The 18,288-nt window shown below is 35.3% G+C and overlaps 1 protein-coding gene across 2 annotated transcripts in view; it reads left to right on the forward strand.

The window, feature by feature from the left end:
* SCAMP1 (secretory carrier membrane protein 1) overlaps nucleotides 1–18,288 on the forward strand; it is a 126,615-nt gene that overhangs the window by 103,853 nt on the left and 4,474 nt on the right. For both annotated transcript variants that reach the window (XM_007079815.2, XM_042989042.1), the window contains exons 7-8: nucleotides 607–708; nucleotides 3,832–3,949. In XM_007079815.2, coding sequence (XP_007079877.1) covers nucleotides 607–708; nucleotides 3,832–3,949 — 220 coding nt within the window. The remainder of the gene's footprint in view (nucleotides 1–606; nucleotides 709–3,831; nucleotides 3,950–18,288) is intronic.

The following is an 18,288-nucleotide window of genomic DNA, read 5'->3' on the forward strand; positions in this document are numbered from 1 at the left end:
GTAATGAACTCAATACATGCAACAACACAAATGAATCTCAGAATAATTGGGCGGAGTAAAAGAAAGCAGACAAAAAAGTATATTCTGTATGATCCCATTTATGTAAAATTATAAAATATGAAAACTGTAGTGACAGTAAACAGTGAGTGAAATGAAGACGGAGAGATTATCCAGGTGCACAAGGAGACTTTTGGAAAATACTCATTATTTTGTTGATGTAGATTCGTGGGTATATCTTATGTCAAACCTTATCAAAATGTGTATTTAAAGTATTTGCTGTTGTATGTTAATTATAACTCAAACTGTTTAATAATTGAAAAGAAAAAAAAATTTTTTTGCCATAATGTTTGTGGTACAGTTGAAAAGTGAAAGGACCAAAAATGAGGTTGGAGTTACAGTGTCATCATTGAGTATTGGAAAAAGGGTTCACGTACATTATTATGATAGCCTTTAGTGGTTGCCAGTGGTATTTTTAAAAATATTTTTATTTCTTAATGTTTAAATGTCTTTGTTCATGTGAATATAAAAGTATATAAAAGTACTGAGAAAAATGACATTTTCCTCTTTTTTCTCTTCTCCCCTCCCCCCCCCTTTTTTTTTTTAAAGGAGTGACAGTTCATTCAGATTCTTTGTATTCTTCTTCGTCTATATTTGTCAGTTTGCTGTTCATGTACTCCAAGCTGCAGGATTTCATAATTGGGGCAACTGGTAAGCCGTTTACTTTAATTACTCTAGTTTTAATCTGTTTGTGTAGTACCTCTATATAATTTTTGGCTTCCTAAAAATACTTAACATAGAAAAGCCAGATTATCAAAAGTAAAAATAGTAAAAAATGCAATTTAAAAAATGTCTAAGGCATAACCTTTGGGCAAACCATTCTATATGAAAATTAGGTTGCCATCTTTTTTTTTTTTTTTTTTCAAGAAACAAACTTTTTTTTTTTTAAAGTTGTTTATTTAGAGAGTGAGCAGGGGAGGGGGAGAGAGAGAGAGGGAGGGAGGGAGGGAGGGAGAACTCCAAGTAGGCTCTACACTGTTAGCTTGGAGTCCATTGTGGGGGTCAAACCCACAAACTGTTGGAACATGACCTGAGCCGAAACCAAGAGCTGGATGCTTAACTGACTGAGCCACCCAGGCGCCCCTAGGTTGCCATTTTTAAAAACAGCATATTGTATCTAGTTTAAATGAAATGTATATATAACAGGTACTAAAAGGAAGAGTAAAAAGACTGAGGAGTGGTCAAAGCTGGGCCAAGGATTGTGGAGGGGAGAGGAAAGAACTTGTAGGATTTAAAGGAAAAGAGTACCTGTTATGTGTAAAGCACTATTTTAGGTATATAAACATATATTTCCATACAAACACATGCATGTGAACACTTGTCTTTGAAAAATGGTATCACTGCAATGCTCACTCTGGGAGACCCTCAGAAACTGAAACTATTTGGACTCAAGCTAGGAGATAATAGCAAATTTGTATCTGTGTTCATACACTTTGGAACAATCATTCCTTGAATGAAAAAATGGGTAGAAGAGTACACATCTCTAAAATTATCCCTCCCTCTCTTGTATTTTAATTGAGTTACATACAGTTGAGTTCTTATAAACAACACCATATACAAGACAGTTTTGCTGCACTGTACATAAACTAAAATAAGCATGTAGCTGGAGTGAATTGAGGACTTAAGTTTAGTGTGCTACCACCAAATCAGAATAGAGACTGGCAATCAGACAATTATCGGTAGCTTTGTGGATCTCCTAATGGGCATGTATACAGGTAGAGAATTTTTATAGATACCTTAAATCAGTTCTTAAAAAACGTAGCATTCGTTATCATTTCTAATAGTGTGTTTAGTCTTTGGCATATGAGGGAAAGAAAATGTTCTTAAATGTTTCATTAAAAAATTCACTGTTTATGTTAACAGCACAAGTTTTTTTTTTTATTCTTATGAAACTGAAGTAATTTGTTTAGTTTTTTTTCAGCACAGATTCAGAAGAAAGTGTTAAAATTGAGCATAACAGAATGTGTAGTGGCTAAATAGCACAGGAGACTGATAGAAGGGGCCATACCGGATGACCTGTTTGAAGATCAACCTCATGTGATCCAGCAACTTTTTAAAAAATTAAACTGTTTATTTTGAGATAATTGCAGACTCACACAATTAGAAGAAATAAAACTCTATACCAAATTTTCCCAAGGGTAACATCTTGCAAAGCCATGGTATAATTTCAAAACAAGAATCTGGACAGTCATAAGTAGAGATAACATTTCCATCACCAGAGAATCCCTCATGTTGCCCTTTTGTAGCACATTAATTTCCCTCCTGCCCTCATCCACTTATTAACCCCAGCTATCACTAATGTGTTGTTCGTTTCTGTTATTTTGCCATTTTAAGAATGTTATTTAAATGGGGTCACTTGGGTGGCTCAGTGGTTAGGTGCCTGGCTCTTGATCTCAGCTCAGGTCTTGATCTCGGGGCTGTGAGTTCAAGCCCTGCATTGGGCTCCATGCTAGGCATGAAGCCCACTTAAAAAAAAAAATGTTGTATAAATGGCGTCATGGGATAAGTAACTTCTGTCTTTTTGTGCTCAGCGTAGTTCTCTGGAGATTCATCTGGGTTATTGTGTGTATCAGTAGCAGTAGTTCTTTCTTTTTTATTCCTCAGTAAAACTCTGGATGTACCGCAGTTTGTTTATCCGTTCACCAGTGAAGGACTAGACTTTTCTCATTTTAGGCTATTATAAATAAAGCCTCTACAAACATTTGTGAACAGGTTTTATGTGAACATCTGTTTTCATTTCTCTGTGATAAATATCCAAGAGTATAATTGTTGGTTCATATGGAAGTTTCATGTTTAGTGATCTTTTTAAGAAACTAACAGACTGTTTTTCAGGATGACTATACCATTTTACATTGCCACCAACAATGTATGAGTTACTCAGCTTCCACATTCTGGCCAGCATTTAGTGTTGTCACTTTTTAAAATTTTAGCTGTTTTGATAGATGGATAGTGATATCTCACTGAGGTTATAAGGTGTATTTCTCTGGTGACTTATGATGTTGAACATCTTTTCATGTGATCTTCCCCCCTCTTCATAGCCTCTTGATGAAACATCCTTTCATGTGTTTTGCCCATTTTCTAATTGAATTTTTTTTTCTAACTGTTGAACTTTGAAAGTTCTTCATATATTCTGCGTGCTAATCATTGGTTGGATATATGGTTTACAAATATTTTTTTCCATAACTAAGCAGAATTTAAAATGAACTTAAAGTAATAATGAACGCCTATACTTAAAAAGTAAAATCTGGTGGTACACACTTTAGGCTCTGGCATTTTCTATTAGGTTTGAATTTAGACTATGCCATTTATTAGCTATATGACTGAGAAAGTTACTGAATATCTCTGATTCAGTTGCTTATGTGTATAATAAGGATTTAAAACAACGTCTATCTATGGAGTGCCTGGGTGGCTCAGTCGGTTAAGTATCCGACTTCAGCTCAGGTCATGATCTTAGGTTTTGTGAGTTCGAGCCCTGCGTTGGGCTCTGTGCTGACAACTCAGAGACTGAAGCCTGTTTCAGGTTCTCTGTCTCCGTCTCTGTCTGCTCCTCCTCCACTGATGCTTTGTCTCTCAAAAATAAATAAATGTTTAAAAAAAAAACCTTTTTTTAAACAGCATTTAAGGGGATTTTGTGAGAATTAAAAGAGTTAACATGAAGAATTTGAACATTGTGTGGCTTATAAGTGCTGAATATGTGTTGGTCCTTATTTTTTAAAAACCTGGCATTAACTTATTTGTCTAATCATACTCTTTTTTAAAAAAATTACTTGTTAGTGGTTGGATTTCATCCCTTACTGGTCTCAACCAAAGTATTCCTGTTGGAATTATGATGATCATCATAGCAGCACTTTTCACAGCGTCAGCGGTCATCTCACTAGTTATGTTTAAAAAGGTAAGTGACATTTTACATCTGTAAATTTTTATAGTTAATCTTATGTGTAGTTCTCATTTTCCCATTTTGTTTATTATTTTTTTTTAATGTTTATTTGATTTTGAGAGAGAGATGAGAAAGAGAGAGAGTGTGAATCAGGGAGGGGGCAGAGAGGGAGACAGAATCCGAAGCAGGCTCCAGGCTCTGAGCTGTCAGCACAAAGCCCCATGAGGGGCTCGAACTCACAAATCGTGAGATTGTGACCTGAGCCAAAGTTGGATGCTTAACGACTGAGGCACCTAGGTGCCCCTCCCATTTTGCTCCTAATTCAGTGTAACCTCAAGCCATTTTGTTCTTCTTGTTACAAGTGTGCTCTCTGAGCATTACAATTAGAAGTTATGGATAGATAATATTGCCTCACGTTTTTAACTTACTCTAAAAAGGGAATATTTTAAAATCCTGTTATTAGGGCTTTTCATGAAGAGTCAGTCTCATTTTGAAAATTTGGAATTGGGGTGCCTGGGTGGCTCAGTTGGTTAAGCATCTGACTTCAGCTCAGGTCATGATCTTGTGGTTCATGGGTTGGAGCCCTGTGTCAGGCTCTGTGCTTACAGCTCAGAGCCTGGAGTCTGCTTGGGATTCTGTGTCTCCCTCTCTCTCTGCCCCTCTCCTGCTTGTGCTCTGTCTCTCTTAATCTCTCAAAATTGAATAAATGTTAAAATTTTTTTTTAATTTGGAATTAAAAAAATACATATTCTGATTTCTTTTTTTGAATATAAAGCATATTTGCCTAATTGATAAATAGAAGTAAAAAAGTGTGGAACGTGCATTTTGTTTGTATTTGAAATTGAAAGACATGAAATTATGAGTATAAAGCTGATGATGGGTTTGGGCTGGGTTATAACATGAATTTTATTTTAGTGATTGCCCAATTATCTTAGCTATACTTCTTTCTGTAAAATTCCCATGGCTATTTTCATAGCCCCCAAAAAATTATTACATAGAGAAATCAAAGTTATGATTTGTGTATATAAGGTTTTATTGTGTCTTACATATTTTTGATATCCTATGTGTGTCCAAACATGTAGATTGTACATCATATAGAGACCCTGGGAATAACACTTATGTTTTAAGATGATAAAGAACTTTTGGGGGAGTCTCATTTTAAAGAAGATAATTCCTTAGAACTGTTTTTTCTTAATTTTTACTGTCTGGTAACTTAAGAAAATGTACAAGGAAAATAGAAATAACTAACTTAAGAAATAACTAATTTAAGAACACTTTTGCACTCTTGGGGCACCTGAGCGTCCAACTTCAGCTCAGGTCATGATCTTGCATTTGTGGGTTGGAGCCCCACATCGGGTTCTGTGCCGACAGCTCAGAGCCCATAGCCTGCTTTGGATTCTCTGACTCCCTTTGTCTCTACCTCTCCCCTACTTGCACTCTATCTCTCTCTCTCTATTTCTCAAAAATAAAATTTAAAAAGTTAAAAAAAAAAATACTTTGCACTCTTGAAATATTTTGCACATTTGCCTTTTATCCTTTTCAAAACCCTGAAGACTAGGCTGTGTTCTTTCTGTCCATATTTTGCTACTCATTTTCTCTCTTAAAAGCTGTTACTTGTTTTCTGAACTGGTCACACATACTATTGAATATTGAAACTCAGCTTTCCAAAGTTAATAAATCACGTATCCTTTTTGCAGTTATCTTTTTCCTTGAACTCTGCAGCTTTCTACGCTGCAGGTGGCCCCTCTTCCTCATTCTGTGTAATTGTGTTCTGATTCTTCTGCCTTTGACTTATTCTTTCTCCTTCATTCCTTTTTCCAGCTCCTAAGTACATGTGTACTTAAATGCAGTCAGCTCTCTGCTCTTTGTGTTCTATAATCTTTGTCCTTGTAAATTTCAATCTCCAATTTTGGGGGTCCTTTCTCTTCTCTATTCTGGGTGGCCTAGAATCTTGGAGTTGGAAGACATAATGCTTTGCATAAAAATTTAGTTGCTTCCTCAGGTGACTGTTTAGAACTCCCATTGATTGGTATCATCATGTCACAGTAATGTTTCTTCTCAGAACTAGCTCTTCTTCCAGAAGCTCTGATTCATAATCAAGAAAAATTTATTAAGACCACATATTATATGATTTCATTTACCATGAAGTGTCCAAAATAGGCAAATCTATAGAGATAGAAAGTAGATTTGTGGTTGCCTGAGGTTGGGGGTAGGGTGGAGAGGGATTGCTGATGGTTATGAAAGTTCTTTTTGGGGTGATGAAAATTTCTAAAATTAGATTGATAGATGATCTATTCACAACACTATAAATACTAAAAACCATTAAGTTCTATCCTTTAAAAGGGTAAATTGTATATTATGCAAATTTTATCTCAGTAAAGCTGTTTTTAAAAAATGAATATTTATTAAGTACCTACTGTAAATTAGGTGGTACTAAGTATTTTCTCCTATGATTCCATTAAAATTTATGTCAACACTTTGACTGCTTTTGTCAGTGCTTTCATTACTTTTTTAGTCACTATCCTAGATAACTTTCTAGGTATCTTTTCCACCCTTTTCTTCCTTTTCATTCCCAGTCTGAGCTAGCCCAGAAATGTTTTGCAGGTCACCACACCCTCACTTCCCCCATCTTCCTTCAGTTACTATATGAATCTAAAAAAACCCACCCAAACAACTCTGAAGATTTTTAAAGTGGACTTGGATTGGGGAATGGGATTTTGATGGTTGTGGGAACTAGGGCTAGTAGTGACCTTATACTGCTCCTGGATCCACACTTGCTTCTCCAGTGGAAGACCCATGTCTTAAGGATTGTGTCATCCTTAATTTTCTTGGGAACTTAACTGTAGGTGTTACTCACTATGGCATCTGGGTACAAGCCACTCTATATATCTTATAATGCACATACTCTGGGTACCCAGCTTGTTAGAGTTCCTCCAGGGTGAATGTGGCTTCTAGCCTTGGAATTAGAGGAGCAAGAGCTTTGGAACCATACAATTCAGGTTGAAATTCTGGTGCCTTGACTTCAAGGTGTGTGAGCTGAGGCAGGCTTCTCTAACCACTCAGTCTCAGTGTCATCACCTGTACTCTAAGCTCCTCAGGGGCAGAGACCTAGTCTGTGTGCTTTCAGGTTTTTTTGACCACATCTGGAACAGTGACTGGCAGTGATATATGGTGGGCACTCAGAGTATTTGTTGAATGAAGGAAGGAATGGGAATAATAACTACTTCCATAGGGTTGGAGTGAGGATTAAGTGAAACAGTGAACATAAGCTGCCCAGCACAGGGCTTCTTCAGCTAAAATTAACGACTTTTTCTGGTCTTCTTGACCCCTTTATCAGTTTATATGCAGGGTGGTCTGGTTTAGTGTCTACTTTTGTTTAGTAGGTGCCTGTATCAGTCTAAAAGGATTTGGCTTATGTGGTTGTGGGAGCTTGCTGAATTAGTCCGAAATCCATAGAGTGGGCAGGCAGGAAGGGTTGGAAAATCTGAAGCAGAAGATGAAGCTCCAGTGCCAGGTGAGATTTCCTCAGAGAAACCTCAGTTCTTTTCTTAAGGCCTTTCAACTGATTTGATCAGGCCTACCAGGTCAAATACTATTCTCCTTTTCTTAAAGACAACTGATTAATAATCACATGCCCAAAATACCTTCACAGCAACATCTAGATTAGGGTTTTATTAATAACTGAAGACTATAGCCTAGCCACAGAAACCTGACCATCACAACATCTCTTTGGAAATCACAACATCTCTTTGGACATTTCCTTTATTATTGCGGATGCTTTATAAAACTAGAAATGTAGTAAGTTTAAAATACAGTAAATACAGTAATGGATTTTGGGGTATGTTGCAGGTTCTATTCATTTTTTAAACAACCATTTATGATCATGTGTTATGTGCCAAGTGCTGCACTGTGTATGAGCTCAAGGAGCTCACATTTTGGTGTGAAGGATAAACAAGTGAGTGGGTACCACAATTCGGTGATTTAGTGGCTGTTTTTGGGGCAAGTACAGGGATCACAGAGGAGAGATACCTAATTAAGTTTTGGAGATACTTTGAAGTAGTGGGGTCTTGTAAAGTGTTTGCTTGGCTGAGATATTATGATTAGCAAGAGTTATCTAAGTAAAAGAATAGGGAGAAGGAAGAGCGTAAATAGGTACCAGGTAACAGGGATACCATTTTCATATCTAGTTGCAGGAAATAACATGACATAGGGAATTAAAAGTAGCTCAGAATGGATGGAAAATCAACTTGGTGCATGAGTTGGACAGGGAGAAATGTGCGGTGTTGTTGGTGGAGGACAGGAAAAGATGAGACTATATACATAAGTTTAGTTAGATTTTGCAAGGTCTTGTAAAGTAGGAAAACTTGTTAGGTTTGGATCTTTCCCACAGAGTGGTGGTGAGCCATAGAAGTGGTTTAAAGAGGAAAGTAAAAGAATTGATGAATTGATCAATTTGAGCTTTAGAAAGATTTGTAATTTGTGTGGTGGGGATATGGTACTTGGAGAAATGAAGACAGGGAGGCAGGATAGGAAGCAGGTTAGTAATGGTGGCCAGAACTAAGGAAGCGGCAGTGTGAAGTAACTGTACTCAAGGGAGTATGCACGTAGTGATTGATTGGACCTGGCCCCAGAAGCAGAGGATGAGGGAAGGCTCAAGAATGACACCCAGGTTTTTAGATGGTGGGTCATTCAGAAAGAGAGTATAGGAAGAAGAATAGATATATGGGCATTGGGGTGCCTGGCTGTCTCAGTTCATAGAGCATGTGACTCTTAATCTCAAGGTTGTGAGTTCAAGCCCCGCATTGGGTATGGGGCCTACTTAAATAAAAACACATTATGTGAAAAAGATATATGGGCATCAAGTTGTTTTCAGCTTTAAATCCAGAGAATTTAAAATGATGCTGGGGTATCAAAATATAAATACATGGTAGGCTTTTGGATCTGTAAGTTGGAAGCAAAGCAAAGAGCTTTAGGCGGGATTTCTAGACTTGGGAAGTATTGACTTCTTGATGTAAATGAACCCTAGAAAATGGGTATGGAGTAAGATGAGTGTAGAACACTACCAACACTTAGAAATCTGCTGAAGAAAGAATGTGGAGGGAATTTTAACAATGGTTGCAGTGGGATGTGTGGTACAGATGATTAATATGGTTGGAGTGGGAGGAAGTGTTTATTCTACAGCTGCTGTTAAACTGACTCCTGTGTACAGCTCTCGTAAGTGTTTGACCTACAGCTTTCTCCCCAGGAACACAGTTCTTTAAGATCCAGTGCATTAAAGGAAAAGTTGTAGAGTTGTGCTGATTGTATGCCAGGCATTGAAAAGAAATGGTTCCTTCCCAAATAAGTGTATTAGTATGGGAAATGTGTAGCATATAGGTTGATTTTTTTTTGTTTGTTTGTTACTCATGGGTAAAGAAGTTACCAGTTTACACTTTTTATATGTGTCCACTGTCAGTCGATGCAATATAAGTTCCTAAACTTCTCTGAATCTCATTTTCTTGTGAAATAGGAATTAAGATTAGATGATTTTCTGAATGGTTTTATGAAGTACAATAAATGGGGATAATAAAAGCTAAACTGTAATTTGAGCTCAGATTTCATACTTGTAGTAACAAGGATTTCTCTTACTTTGGGTAGAAATTGAGATCCAATAAAAACACTTGATTTGGGGGCACCTGGGTAGCTTACGCGGTTAAACATCCAACTCTTTCAGCTCAGGTCATGATCTCATTGTGGGTTCAAGCCCCGCATAGGGCTCTGTGCTTACAGTGTAGAGCCTGCTTGAGATCCTCTCTCTCTTCTCTTTCTCTGCCTCTCACCCCCTCATGCTTTCTCACTTTCTCTCTTTAAATAAAAAACAAAACAAACAAAACGCTTAGTTTTAAATGTTCTCTTCCACACTTGCACAAAACTGGCTGTTTCCTTTGTGTGTATGTAGCCATAGTTGCTAACCACTAGGGGTCAGGCTCCTCATAAACAGTTAATGCCCTCCAAAAGTTATTGATGCACACCATTTGACTCTAGAATTGTTGCATTTTATTATGCTATTCTGTGTTTCCAGCCCCAGCTAAACGTGCTCTGTGGTATATATTTATTTCAGTTGAATACAGTTTTGAGAATTTGGTTGGCATTCTGAAGTCTTGCATAATTGGAGTAGGTAATAATTGCTGTATCAAGTGCCCACTATGAGTGCTATGGTATCTTTGTTTCCTTGTAGTGTCATTTTATAATTGAAATTTAAAAAAATTGAAATGCAAGAATATCTGTCATTTCAAAGATAAGGGAATAGTTCAGTTCTTAACTTTCAGAGATTTCTTTAATTTTCTCTTAGGTTGTTTCTAAAAGGTATTTTTTTAAGGTCTTTTGTCTGTAGTAAATAAATGGAATTGAGTAATAGTTTTGGACTAAGGGGGAGGTGTTTTCAGTGGGTCAAATAATAATAAATGAATGAGTCACAGGACACTGTATATCAGGGGAATCCAAAATTTTTCTTCTTTTAATTGGTATAAGAACTAGAATGGCTTAGTATGGAAGAGATAAATAGATGATACATAATTTGTACTCCTTTTGGGACCTAGTTATAAATGACTATTTTTCCCATAAAATTTAAGAAACTGTTCATAGACATTTGTGTTCACATTAATAAACTAATTACTAACAGTGATTTTTAAAGCATTTCAAAAGCAATTTAGAATAAATTTCGCTTAAAAAAAAAAGTTTCCCTAAATACTTGAATTGTTTTTAAAAATGCCAGTATATCTATTCTGAAAAAACTTCTCTGTGAGAGTATATAATTCGGGTATATGATCCAAAGTGGAGATGATGATGGTGATGATAATAATAATAATAATAATAATAATTATTATTATTATTATTGGTGTTTTATAGTAAATGCTCTATGAACATACCCAGTTATATTTAATAATGGTCTTAGGTTAAAAATGATGATTTCATTTTCTTTGAAAACATTGCTATTGTTCACCCCTCCTTTTTTTTTTTTTGCTTCCTTTTTAATTTTTTTTGTTTTATTTGGATCTAGGACAGAATGCTGATAATTTAATGTACTTTTTTTTTTTTTAATAGTCACATTTAGGTATACTTCTTTTGCCTTCTTTCTGCCTCTTTCTCTGAATCATCCAAGACTATAATTTTTCCTGATTAAAAATCCATTTCAGATGATTGACATGGCCTTTTTTCTTTTTCTTTTTCTCTTTCTCTCTTTCTCTTTCTCTTTCTCCTCCTCCTCCTCCTCCTTCTCTTTTTCTCTTTCTCCTTCTCCTCCTCCTCCTCCTCCTCCTCTTTTTCTTTTTCTTTTTCTTTTTCTTTTTCTTTTTCTTTTTCTTTTTCTTTTTCTTTTCGAGAGGAGAGTGAACATGTGCATGTGCAAGCAGGGAGAGGGAGAGAGAGAATGAGAATCTTAAGCAGACTCCACACTCTGCGAAGAGCCCGAGGTGGCGCTCAATCTCATGACCGTGAGATCATGACCAGGTGAAATCAATCAAGAGTCAGATGCTTAACCAACTAGGCCACCCAGGTGCCCCAAGAATAATAATATTTGTTAAACAATATGTTGGGGACATTGACATTTTTTCTGCTCTAAATACTTTTTATTTTTTTTTATTAACTGAATTATAGCAGTAGACAGTACTATATTGGTTTTAGATGTACAACATTGTGATTTGACATTTATAAATTATATCATGAAATACTTCCCATAAGTATAGTTACCATCTGTCACCATTCAAGGCTACACAATATTATTGACTGTATTCCCTATACTGTACTTTATATATCTGTGTCTTATTTATTTTGTACCTGGAAGTTTGTACCTCTTAATCCCCTTCCCCTATTTTGCCCATCCCTCCACTTCTGTATCCCCACCCCCAGCAGCCATCAGTTTGTGCTCTGTATTTATGAGTCTCTTTCAGGTTTTTTGTTGTTGTTGTTTGCTCATTTGTTTTTTAGAGTTTGCATATAAGTGACATCATGTGGTATTTGTCTTCCTCTGACTTATTTCACTTAGCATAACACCTCCTAGGTCCGTCCACGTTATTGCAAATGGCAAGATGTCATTCTTTTTTTTTTTTTTTTTTTTTTTGGCTGAGTAATAGTGCATTGTGTATGTGTATGTATGTGTATCTTCTTCTTTATCCATTCATCTTTCAGCAGACACTCAAATTTCTTCTTTATGTTGCCTAACATAAATAATGCTGCAAGAAACATAAGCATGTGTATTTCTTTTCAAATTAGTGTTTTTGTTTTCCTTGGAAAAACCCAGAAATGGAGTGACTATATCATATGGTACTTCTATTTTTACTTTCTTGAGAAACTTCCATACTGTTTTCCCATAGTTGCTACACCAATTTACATACACACAAACAGTGCAGGAAGGTTCCCCCTTCCTCACATTTTTGCCAACACTTGTTATTTCTTGTCTTTTTGATGATAGCTATTTTGACTGGTTTGAGGTGATACCTCATTGTGGTTTTGATTTCCATTTCCCTGATGATTAGTGATATTGAGAGCATCTTCTCACGTGGATATTGGCCATCTTTGTGTTGTCTTTGGGAAAGGGTCTATTTAGGTTCTTCTGCCCATTTTTTAATTGGATTGTTTCTTTGGTGTTGAGTTGTATTGATTCTTTATGTATTTTGGATCTTAATCCCTTATCATAGATAATTTGCAGATATGTTCTCCCATTCAGTAGGTTTCCTTTTCATTTTATTGATGGTTTCCTTCACTGTGTGGAACAAGCTTTTTAGTTGGATGTAGTCCTAATTGTTTATTTTTGCTTTTGTTGCGCTTGATTAAGGGGACATATCCAAAAAAATATTGCCAAGGTTAATGTCCAAGAGTTTATTTCCTGTGTTTTCTTTCACAAGTTTATGCCTTCAGGTCTTAGGTTATGTGTTTAATCCATTTTGAATTTATTTTTGTATGTGGTGTAAGAAAGTGGTCCACTTTTATTTTTTTTTGCATGTAGCCATTCAGTTTTCCCAACACTATCCAAGAGACTGGTCTTTTCCCTCGTGTAAATTCTTGCCTCCTTTGTCACAGATTAATTAACCATGTAAACATGGGATTATTTTGGGGCTTTGTGTGGTGTTCCATTATTCGGTGTTTCTTTTTGTGCTAGTACCATACTGTTTTGATTACTATAGTTTTGTAGTATAGTTTGAAATGCGGAATTGTGATGCTTGTGATAGCTCTGTTTTTCAAGATTGCTTTGGTATTTGGGGTCTTTCGTAGTTCTGTACAGACTTTAGGATTATCTTAATTCTGCAGAAAATACTATTGGTATTGAATCTTTAGATTGCTTTGGATAGGTTGAACATTTTAACAATATTCTTTGAATCCATGAACATGGTATATCTTTCCATTTGTATCAACTTATTTCATCATTGTCTTAAAGTTTTCACTAGATGGGTCTTTCACCTCTTTGGTTAAACTTATTTCTAGGTATTTCTTTTTTCTTTTTTGATGTCACTATAAATAAGATTGTATTCTTAATTTCTCTTTCTGCTGGTTTATTATTAGTGTAGAGAAATGCAACACATTTCCATAATTAATTGCAATTCATTTAATCTAACAGTTTTTGGTGGCGTCTTTAGGGTTTTCTGTATATATTATGTTATCTGCAAATAGTGACAGAGTTATTTCCTCCTTAATGTGGATACCTTTTATTTCTTTTTCTTGCCTGATTTTTGTGGCTAGGACTTCGAGTACTATGTTGAATAAAAAAAGCAAGAGTGGACATCCTTGTCTTGTACCTTAGAGGAAAAGCTTTCAGCTTTTCACCCCTAAGTATGATGTTAGCTGTGTGTTTGTCATATATGGCCTTTGTTATGTTGAGGTACGTTCCCTCTATATCCTATTTCTTGAGAGTTTTTGTCATGGATGGATGTTGAATTTTGTAAAGTGGCTTCTCTGCATCTATTGAGATGATCATGTGATTTTTATCTTCATTTTGCTAATCTGGTATATTGTGTTGATTGATTTGCAGTTATTGAACCATCTCTCACCTCTGGAATAAATTTCACCTGGTCATGGTGAATGATCCTTTAATATATTATTGAATTTGGTTTGCTAAATTTTTTTTTTAGGATTTTTGCATCTGTGTTCATTAGGATTATTGACCTGTAATTTTCTATTTTTGTAGTCCCTTTGGTTTTGATGTCAGACTAATCCTGGCCTTATAGAATGAATTTGGAAACATTTCTTCTCTTCAATTTTTTGGGTTAGTTTGAGAAGAATAGGCATTAGCTCTTCTTTAAATGTTTGGTAGAATTCCCTTGTGAAGCCATCTAGTCCTCAGCTTTTGTTTATTGGGAGTTTTTTTTTTTTTTTTTTTTTTAAATTACTGATTCAGTTTCATTGCTAGTAATCAGTCTGATGAGATTTTCTATTTCTTCCTGATTTTGTCTCGGATGACTGTATGTTTTTAGGAATTTATCCATTTTCATTTAGATAGTCCAATTTTTTGGCATATAATTTTTCATAGTAGTCTCTTGTAATCCTTTGTATTTCTGTGGTTGTAATTTGTCCTCTTTTATTTCTGATTTTATTTATTTGAGCCCTCTTTTTTGCTTGATAGGTCTGGTAAAGATTTTATCATTTGTATTTATCTTTGCAAAGAACCAGTTCTGAGTTTCCTTAATTTGTTTTTGTCTATTTCCAATCTGATCTGTATTATTTCCTTTATTATTTCTACTAACTTTGGGCTTTATTTTTTAGTGCCTTTAGGTGTAAGATTAGATTGAGACTTTTCTTGTTTCCTTGAGGTGGGCTTTTCTTAGATCTTCTTTTGCTTTGTCTCAAAGATGTTGAACTGTTGGTTTCCATTTTCATTTGTGTGAATGTATTTTTTTAATTTTCTCTCATTTCTTTGTTGACCCATTGGTTGGTTGGTAGCATGTTGTTTAGCCTTGATGTATTTGTGTGGTGTTTTTTTTTACAGTTTTTTTTTTTTTTTTTTTTGTAATTGATTTACAGTTTAATACCATTGTGGATCAGAAAAGATACTTGATAGAATTTCAGTCTTCTTAAATTTATTGAAGCTTGTTTTATGGCCGAATATATGATCTGTCCTGGAGAATATTCTGTGTGTACTCAAAAAGAACGTGTGGTCTGCTGTTTTTGGATGCAGTGTTCTGTGTATATATCTGTTAAGTATATCTAGCCTGATATGTCCTTCAAAGCTACTGCTTCCTTGATTGATTTTCTGCCTGAGTGATCTATTGATGTAAGTGGTATGTTAAAGTTCCCTAGTATGTTCACTTGTAAAATGGCCTGTGAAGGTAACTGCAAACTAAGCAATTTTCTTTGTAACATAGGTACATTGTGTTAGATTAGTAGTGTACCTCTTTGGTAACTTTTTTTTTTTTTTAATAGGATAATTGTGAGCCATTTGTTTAAATGGCTAAAAAATAAAAGAAAAAATAAACAAGTAATTATCCAGTGGCTTTTACTGCAAGTTATTATGTCTTTTTTTTTTCTTAAGTAAGCTTTACACCCACTATGTCACTTGAACTCATGACCTCAAGGTCAAAAGTTGCATGCCCTACTGACTAAGCCAGCCACGTACCCCAGCAAGTCACTATATCTTATAGGTGATACAATAATGAGTAGAAATTAGCTCTTCCCCTCAAGGAACCAAAAGCACATGGGGTATAAGACATGTAGATAACTCCTACAAAAGAAAAGGCACACTAGACATCCCTAAAAGATGTACTGGAGGTGCTCACAACAGGGAGAGTCACAGTTAGATCAAGCAGAAAGAGGACAGTGGTATTTGAGATAGGCTGCAGAGGATGAACAGGATTTCAATAGTGTGAAACTAGAGTATTAATTCAAGAGGTGACAGAAGGGGTATCTGACCCAGATCTATGGGCAGTTCACAGATGGTTTATAGGAAATGTTTAATTGAAAACATTAGGCTAAGAGATCCCTAAGTTTTTTTTTAAAAAAAACTCACAACAAGAATAAAAATTTCAAAAATTTGTTTTTTCCCAGGTTTTAAAAAAAGTTAAAGTGATTTTTATGTAACAGGCAACTTATGTTAATAAAAAAATTTCTTGAAATCATATTCTCTAAGCTTTAATGGAAATATATATTTGGATTATTTTGTTTAAAGTACCATGAGCCTTTAATTTCCATAGTATACAATTTTTTGTGTCATATACCACCACAGTATACACTAACATATGTTTGAAGATACATTAAGAAAGCAAGCTACCCTTCTGGAGTTGCATCTCGGCTGTGACTCTTCTCCAGATACTTAAAAATTAATTTTAATTTTTACTAGAGTAACACATTTACATAATTCTCATTTTATCCTTAGGAAAAATGTGAGAGATAGATAGGACAGCAAATATTCTTGTTTCATGGGAAGTAAACTTGAGGTTTTGAGTGGTGACCAGCCTGGTAGAAAGCAGTGGAATCAGTAGATAGCAAGTCTACTGTTCTTTCTGTGTTACTCCTAGAACTAAATATTTAGGTTGATGTTCTCATAACTAGAAGAGATAGAAAGTATTTAAGTTGTTTAGTTTTTTTAAATTGTAATATTTTACCTTAAAGTTTTGTCCCTGATGTCATAAGGAATGTGAGCTATCAATAGATAACACTATGAAACACAGCAGGAAATTGATGAGTTTTTTGAGATGGTAATCCTTATAATTAGCCTGTCATGTTGCTGGAGCACTGGTAGAAAGAATCCCCGTTTTCACATGGTTTTATAATGGATTTCATACAGTATTTGAGCATTATGCACGGAGTACGCATGTGTAGTCTCTTCCCTCTAGGTGGCTCTCTGAGTCTATATAGATTTGGACTACTGAGAAGTGTATGTTGTTCGTACCTTTATTTTGCCTTCGTGCTCTGTGGGGCTGTGCATGACATTTTTAAGTAATTAAATATGAAGTCCATGAATACGTAACATCAGGCACTCAATTTAAAACAAATTTGGAAAAGGAAATAACAAAGCAAGTTAGAACAAACATTTGTTGATTATATGCTCATAAACTTGGGGGGAAGGGAGAAGACACAAGTGAATCTGTAATTATATTGTATGATGACAGAGTCTAGTAAGTAGACAAGGTTTATTAGATTTCTATCATAAACTTCATTTTCTTGGTCCTAATTATATGTATTCATTGCTTTGAGATAATTTTCTTGAACATAGGAGTAGTAATTTATCTGTATCTTTAATGTTCCATAGAGAAATTGGTTTTAAAAAGGGAATAAAAATAATTACTTATGATTCTGAAAATTCCCAACATGAAGAAATGGTTTTGAACATGTTGGCCAAAATTATAACAGTAAATGATCATGTAATAGAATGACGTTTCACAGACTGTGTGAATGTGAAGATTAATTTTCAGATCCCTTGATGTTTATAAGGATCAACAATTTTGTTTGGAACCATTTTTGTGTGTCATAATAGTAAATTTGAATAATGCATAAAGATTATCCCTTGGAGAGAAATAAATGAATACAAAAGAGGTAAAATACGGTGTTCAGTTAACCAACACATGAAAAAGTCATTTTCTCATCATTCTCTCAAAATATTAAAGGAATTAAATTATGATAGTGCTATAGTACGAGAAGAAAACAATTTTAGGGTTTGCCTAAAGTGTACTTGTCAGCGCTCTCATTTTCTTCCTGACCCTTTTACACCTTGTTCCACTGTAATATGACATTTGCTTTCATCACTGTGTCAGAAGAATTCAGGGCTGCGTGGGTATTTTTATCTCCTACCCGGAGCAGCTCTTCATTCCTTAACATGGCTTTCTTCCCTTGGCATCTGTGAAAAAGTCCCTGGCTTTTCCCATTCCTCTCTTTAATTGTTCCTTATTGTCGTGGGTACCTCTTAAATATTGGTATCTTAACAGACTTTGATATTTGACTCTTTCTTTTTTTCTCCATGGACCATTTCATTTATGTCAGAGTTGCAGTTACCATTTATGTGCCATTGCTTTTCAAGTCCATGTCCCTAGCCTATTCCTCTTTTGAACTCCAAATCAAATCTTCACCTGCCTGCTGCCTGCTGTGGTAGGTATGAATGTTTAGAACTTAGCGTCTCCTTTCCCCTCTAAACCAACCTATCTTACCTCTTCTCTGTCTTCTTGAAAGTTTCCCAGTATCCAAGTTTGACTTGAAAGTCTTTGACTCATTCAAAGAAAGTTCCCTTTCTTTCTCTTCCTCCCTCCCCCCAAGTTTGTAGACATGTAATAAATAAATATTCTAATTTGCTTTATTTCCTTCCCCAAATGTATATAAATTGGCTGATGTTATGTATTGTTGCACTTTGTAGTTTATGCATCTCGTAACATATGCTAATAGAGTGTTTTTGAACC

The sequence above is a fragment of the Panthera tigris genome, chromosome A1, assembly GCF_018350195.1.
Source record: "Panthera tigris isolate Pti1 chromosome A1, P.tigris_Pti1_mat1.1, whole genome shotgun sequence".
NCBI lineage: Eukaryota > Metazoa > Chordata > Mammalia > Carnivora > Felidae > Panthera > Panthera tigris.